Raw genomic sequence first — 7524 nt, forward strand, 5'->3', positions numbered from 1 at the left:
CTCTGAGAATGATAAAATCCGTGAGGCTGAGTTTTGTTTTTTTAAAGTCACTGAAAAATCCCCGCAATCTATTTGCCGATTAGATTCAGAAGCGGGAAGCAGAGAGAGTAAGGAGGAAAGGTCTATGTCCGCACCTGCCATGATCTGCGCTCGGATGCTGTGCGGCACTGGGTTTAGTGGGGCTGGCAGAGGTGTCGCTGTGAAGAGGGAATACGGTGATTTTGACTGTAGTACAGAGGAGCGGAGGCCGTGATCGTCGGCGGAGGCAGCCTCACGCTTAAATCAGGCTGTTGCGATTGAAGTGGGAGACTAAGAGGAGCGTAAGAGGGTAAGGAAGGAAAAGAAAATGTGTGGGCCTGCGGTGCGAGCGGAGGCAGCCTCACGTTTGCATCCGCAGCTATAGCTGAAGGCCACGGAAAGTGGGCGGGGTTTGAGGTCTGCGTATCTTGCGCCGCTAGCGGAGGCAGCCTCACATTAGCGTTTCCTGCTGAAGCTGGATGCCACTGAAAATACACGTCTGTTAATTAGGTTGATTACTGATTACGCTTCTCATGTTGACCGTTAATTATCTGAACGTGCTCCTCCCGAACTTTGTTAATAAAACATCATCAATTGGCAACATGATTGGGTATAAAAGAGCGTAGCAGTGCGTCTCAGAAGTCAAGATGGGCAGAGGATCACCAATTCCCCCAATGCTGCAGCGAAAATTAGTGGAGCAATATCAGAAAGGTGTTTCTCAGACAAAAGTTCCAAAGAGTTTGAAGTTATCATCATCAGAGAATCTGGAACAATCTCTGTGCGTCAGGGTCAAGGCCAGAAGACCATACTGGATGCCAGTGATTTCCGGGCCCTTAGACGACACTGCATCACATACAGGAATGCTACTGTAATGGAACTCACAACATGGGCTCAGGAATACTTCCAGAAAACATTGTTTGTGAACACAATTCACCGTGCCATTTGCCGTTGCCGGCTAAAACTCTATAGGTCAAAAAAGAAGCCATATCTAAACATGATCCAGAAGCACAGGCATTTTCTCTGAGCCAAGGCTCATTCAAAATGGACTGTGGCAAAGTGGAAAACTGTTCTGTGGTCAGACAAATCAAAATTTGAAGTTATTTTTGGAAAACTGGGATGCCATGTCATCCGGACAAAAGAGGACAAGGACAACCCAAATTGTTATCAGCGCTCAGTTCAGAAGCCTGCATCTCTGATGGTATGGGGTTGCATGAGTGCGTGTGGCATGGGCAGCTTACACAACTGGGAAGGCACCATCAATGCTGAAAGGTATATCCAAGTTCTAGAACAACATATGCTCCCATTCAGACGTCGTCTCTTTCAGGGAACACCATGCATATACCACATACCGCACCAATTACAACATCATGGCTGTGTAGAAGAAGGATCCGGGTACTGAAATGGCCAGCCTGCAGTCCAGAAACATTTGGAGCATCATAAAGAGGAAGATGCGACAAAGAAGACCTAAGACAGTTGAGCAACTAGAAGCCTGTATTACACAAGAATGGGACAACATTCCAATTCCTAAACTTGAGCAACTTATTTCCTCAGTCCCCAGACATTTGCAGACTGGTATCAAAAGAAGAGGGGATTCTACTCAGTGGTAAACATGGCCTTGTCCTAACTTTGAGATGTGTTGATGCCATGAAATTTAAAATCAACTTATGTTTCCCTTAAAATGATACATTTTCTCAGTTTAAACATTTGACATGTCATCTATGTTGTGTTCTGAATAAAATAATGCAATGATGTGGAAGTTTCAAATTTCAATGTTTTTATTCACAATTTGTACAGTGTCCCAACGTTTTTTGGAATCAGGTTTGTGTGAATAGATAAATGATTACACAAATATCCTGACTTCTAGCAGATAACTATAATAAGTGTTTTACATTGATTATATTTAAAGGCCAGTGATGTTTCATAGTATAATCAAATCAGATCCTTTTTTATGCATCAGAACTACTATAGGCTCTAGCTATTATAGTAGTGAAAACACATCTCCTGAAATTGTAATTTAAGCAAGGAGCACACTGTACATTTTTGGCGGTCTGTGACCAAATAGCTTTTGTTCCTCTTTTGTAAACAGCTCTGGATACATTTGGATAAAATCAGAAGACTTAACAGAGCGGAGAGTGAGAATATAGCTACAACAGTAAAAGAAGTGTCATTAAACTTCTTAAGCAATGCTTTATATATAAACCGTATTTCCTATCAACATTCCATAATTGTCAGCATAAAACACAAACACATATTTCAGTTTTGTTAAAACTTTATTGGACTATCAACAGTGTATTACTATAAACAAAACATGATTTATACATTTGCATAAAGGATAAAAAAAGTCAGCTTTTAATGAGACAAAGGGACAAAAGTGTTATAAAATGTTTTTAATGTATGTGTATTGTGTACATCAAGTCTTTTTGTGTCGACAAACAAAATCTATAAAAATGGATTTGCCTAAAGCTTGGCCAAAAGCATTTTTTAAAAATGTTTTACATCTACCATGATTACACAAGACTCTTTTTTTCCCCCCACGCAGTCACAAACTTTTATGCCATTCCTGGAAACAGTTTCTGTCCAACTGAAGACACAAGTGAACATCACAAGCCTGGCATTTCCAAGGTGTTTGTTGCTTCTTGCCACGCACTACTTTGCAACGCACACAGATCCGGCGACCAACGGTAGCAATTCTTCTGACATCTGAAGTCAGCTCAGCTCCTGGAACTGGCACATGGTCCGCGTTGGTCTGTTTTGGTGCTGTTTTCTCTGATACGCCACAGAGCTCTGCAATAAGCTCCTCCATGAACTGACTGTGGCTCATGTTGCCGTACAGCTCTTTGTGCAATACGAAAGCATTGGTAGCAGCAATGTCCAAGAAGTGTAGAAAGATTTTTCTGTACCACTTCATGGTTTTGTGCTGCGCAGTGTAGTATTGCAAGAGCTGATCGGACAGGTCAACACCCCCCATGTGCTTGTTGTACGCAGAGACAGGTGCAGGACATGGAAAAGACTTTGTCTTCCACGTATGTTGTGCTTTGACTTTCTTTTGCACACGCTCTCCTGTAAAGGCAGCATGGATGGTGGAACAAACAGACACCAGTTGCATGTCCATCCACTTCACACACACAAGAGGTCCATCCCGAATCCACCTGATGGATCCTCTGGTGGAATTTTTGGTCAGTGAATTAGTAGTAGTTTTCGGGAAGCCCTTCCTGTGATCTCTATAAGTTCCACAAGCACCAAACTTCATAGCAAGCAAGTCTGTTAAGAGTTTTGGGCTTGTGTAGAAATCATCCATGTAGACATGATACCCAGAGCCCAAACCTTTATTGTCCAGGAGAGACATCACAGCATCATATGAAAGCCCACGATCTGTAGGAAAGCTATTCTTGCCAGTGTAGACAGAAAAGTCCACAGTATATCCATTTGATGAGTCTGAAAGGACAAAAAACTTAAACTTGGTTTGCTTAACTTTTGTACACCGTGTCCTTCCTGTATTTGCTCTGCACGCCACCAATCTCTCATTCACAGCTAAATTTCTTCTAGGATGATAAAGGGATTTGCACACAAGGCGGATAGTGTCCATCAGGGGTTTGATCCTGAAAAGACGGTCATGTTCGGCTGTGCCCCTCTTTCTGTCATTATCCTTGTCTCCATCTGGGTGACTCATGTGCACGTTCCATGAAATGGTGCGGTATCTTTCCCTTGACATAATTGTGGCGGGAAAAGGCAGAGAGAAAAGACTGTCCTGTCTCCAGTAGTCAGTGATGCAGCTCATCTTCACCGCAGCCATGTAGAAAATGAGTCCAATGTAGCAATACAGCTCATCAACACTGACATCTGTCCATTTGTACTTGCGGCCCTTTGCCATTGCCCTGGCAGCCTGAGCGTTTGTGTTGTGGCACAGATTTGACACGGCGCTCTCTGTGAAAAACATCTTGAAAAGACTCACAGGAGAGTGCGAGTCAGCAGGACTCAACTGTGGTCCAGGTTCCCGTGCGGGCAGGAATCTCAGAGTCTGAGGAACCTGATCAACATGAGTCTCTGCTTTCCATGAACTAGTCTTGGCTTTCTTTGCAACAGGTATCTGGTCACTGTCATCCTCATCTCTGTAAATGGAGCAAGCAAATGTGAACATGCTGACAACAGTATTACTAAACACTAATACTGGTGTATCACCAACTCATTAAAAGATGTGATTTACAAGCGTGTATAATTTGTCTAATATGTGTATTTACACAAAAATATCAGCTGGAAATGCACACTTACTCACTCAGATTCTCCACAGCATTTAAAGAATGACGTTTGAGTGCTGCCCTTGTGTGTAAAGCAAGTAAAGGGGCCACATTCCTAAAAAGGGGGAAACAAAAGTTGTAAACATGTCTTAGCTTAGACATTCAAATGTAAAATATCAGTGCATGCATAAATGATGAGCAATTATCGGCCTATGGAAGGGAAGCCTGCTTTGTATGTCTACTGATGGGACAACGATATACATATGTATAGCACTTTATGTTCGCAAATATCTGATTAGGTGTAAATGTTTCAGATAAGTTTCGTTAGTCAGGCAGTATTTTACATTAAACAACCAAAAGTTAACTAAATAAGGCCTTCAAAATTAGCCATGGTTTTATTGTAGTAAAAGTGTAGCAACCATGTTTTTGGCATATTCTTTACCATTTGTATAATCAGTTTTACTACAACAAAACCAGCCAAACTATTGTTAGTGTAGCAAGAACATTGTTACTTCCCTGCTGAAAAAAACAGCATATGCTGGTTAGGTATGTTCTTGACCAGCATAAACCAGCAAAGGACCAGCATTAACCAGCAAAAGACCAGCATAAACCAGCTAAAACCAGCATCCCAGCACCAAAACATACCTAACCAACATATGCTGTTTTTTTTTTTTTTTTTTCCTCAGCAGGGTTTGCGGTTACTGTAGTTTTTTTTTGTTAAAAAGTTACTATAATTAGTAGGGATGCACCGATCCTTATCGGTCGATAACTTGCGCGTTTTGTCAGTAAAGCCGGTTCTGTAATCAGCGGTAAATGCCATCAGGTGCGTGATTTCACGTTGAGCCGTATATACTACACACAGCCGTTGTTTACAGACGAGCTGCGCACATTCACACTGATAATGAACATTGCTATGCGCAGCTCGTCGGTAAACAACGGCTGTGTGTAGTATATACGGCTCAACGTGAAATCACGCACCTGATGGCATTTACCGCTGATTACAGAACCGGCTTTACTGACAAAACGCGCAAGCTTTATCGACCGATTGGTATCGGTGCATCCCTAATAATTAGTTACATTTTTGTAGGACAGCCTCAACATTATTTTTATTTGTTACATTATAGAACATTTACGCTGTTATGTTTTGTAATACAAATGTCATGTAAAGTCCACAGAACAACATGTTTCACTTTCATTTCAGTCAGACAATAGACCTGAAACAGCTATACAAGCATGCGCGGCCATTTTAATAACCACTGTAAAAAAATAAATAAAAAATAAATGACTTACTCAATACAAATGGTAACCTCCTTTAGATCAAATCGCTTCTTCAGCTGCAAGTGTTCATCCTCCAAATGTTCGTCTTCTGAAGAAGAAAAGTTGAACTCTTCCTCACTGTCCATGCTCGTCTGGAGAGCTTCCTCTCGTGTGTGTTCCATCGATGAATGGTAAATACAGCTAGAATGCGCTGCCAGTTTTATCTTAGAGTGTTTACCGTGTTTCTATAGCGCATATAAAATCATTAGCATATGAATAAAGCGCTCTTCGGGTGAGAGTATAACAGAAAAACCATACCTCTTCTTGACCTTTGTTTTTCCTACACATAAATAGTCCAACTCTGCTTCGCGCTCTCTCTAAAATGGCTGAAGTATCGTTCTCTCTGATTGGGTGCATTTACGGAAGTACTATATAGCACGTATTTCATTGGGGGGAAAAGGCGGGCTGGACTGATGGCGTCTGCTCCATAGTCTCCACCCCTAAATAACTTTCCATGCAAGCTCATGTTGGCTCTTGTCTGTATTATCCCGCCTACATTCTGATTTCAACACATTTCACCATGTTCCGTCTTAAATGCTAAAAATTAACTCTTGTAGATAAAGAGTGGATACATGGGAAGCATTTAAAAAGGCATCTTGAAAATTAACTTCAGGTAATAAAAATTGCTTTAAAATTAATTTTAGTTTGGAAAAATCAAAATGATGGGTTTGCAAGTAAAGATACAATTTGGCATTTGCGACAATCATTTATTCCTTTCTCATAAAATGTTAATTGTTAAGGCTAAAACAAACTATACTACGCAAAGAAATAAATAAACTCATGATTACAATAACAATAATAAACATACTCTTTTTGAAAGTGTGGGTGGCTCTTAAAAGAACCGTTGGGTTTATAGATTGTACGAAGACGTTTAACCCCCAAAGCCGTACAGAGTGCGTCCCTGTCGTTTCAGAGCATACACGACATCCATGGCGGTGACGGTCTTTCTCTTAGCGTGCTCAGTGTAGGTAACAGCATCGCGGATCACGTTCTCCAGAAACACTTTCAGGACACCGCGGGTCTCCTCGTAGATCAGACCGGAGATACGCTTGACACCGCCGCGACGAGCGAGACGACGAATGGCAGGTTTGGTGATTCCCTGGATGTTATCACGCAAAACTTTACGGTGACGCTTAGCGCCTCCTTTTCCGAGACCTTTACCACCTTTGCCTCTTCCAGACATTGTTAGGTTAAACTTTCACAACAGCACACTGAACATTGAAAGCGTGGAAGAGGAAATTTACAACCGCTTACAGGACCTAGTTGAAGCATACGAAGGCGGAGCTATGCAAGGACATGTGAGTCAGCAGACTGGAAGTGTAGCGATTCCTCCTAACTTTCTGGAATATCAGTCAGATGTGTGGCATATAATTTGGAAATTACCTCATAAGAAGTTAATCGTAAGAATTAATAGTAAAATATTCCCCCAGCAACTATTTGTGAACAGATTTTTGATATTGATCAACTTTGCCCAGCTTTTAACTTTTACGTTACTTACTTTGGTTAAATTAATATACATACATATTAGTATAAATAACTACGCGCATGATAATATAAACCACAATTTCTAATTCGGTTTTACTTCAGTTTTATTTTCGGTTTAGTATTTTTTTTTTCTTGGCTAGCCATCTCTAGACGCTACTATTTCCATGGGCAAAAGCAACTGTATTTTATTTTGTTTATTGTTTGTATGTTAGTGTGTGTTGCACTCTCAGACTGAAAGTTCTGACAGTCAGAACTAAAAGTGGACTTAAAATGATTTTAAACCTGTATAGTTCAAGTATATGCTATTTTCTTCCGATATGTGTACATCGATTTTCTCAATAATTTGTTATGAGCATTAAAACGGATTTAGTAATTATAGCAAAACAGTTCAAATTGCTTTTATAGACAAAGTGGGTGGCTCTGAAAAGAGCCTTTTGTTGTTTCAAGTATTTATCAGACTGCTACTCAT

The 7524-nt window shown here is 40.8% G+C and overlaps 1 protein-coding gene across 1 annotated transcript; it reads right to left on the minus strand.

The window, feature by feature from the left end:
• Window positions 1-6441: 6441 nt before the first annotated feature.
• LOC141317370 (histone H4) lies at window positions 6442-6753 on the minus strand. Its single transcript, XM_073833098.1, has one exon. It carries the CDS (start codon window positions 6751-6753, stop codon window positions 6442-6444), a length of 312 nt encoding a protein of 103 aa, XP_073689199.1.
• Between the last annotated feature and the right edge of the window lie 771 nt (window positions 6754-7524).

The sequence above is a fragment of the Garra rufa genome, unplaced genomic scaffold (assembly GCF_049309525.1).
Source record: "Garra rufa unplaced genomic scaffold, GarRuf1.0 hap1_unplaced_839, whole genome shotgun sequence".
In the NCBI taxonomy this organism is placed as follows: domain Eukaryota; kingdom Metazoa; phylum Chordata; class Actinopteri; order Cypriniformes; family Cyprinidae; genus Garra; species Garra rufa.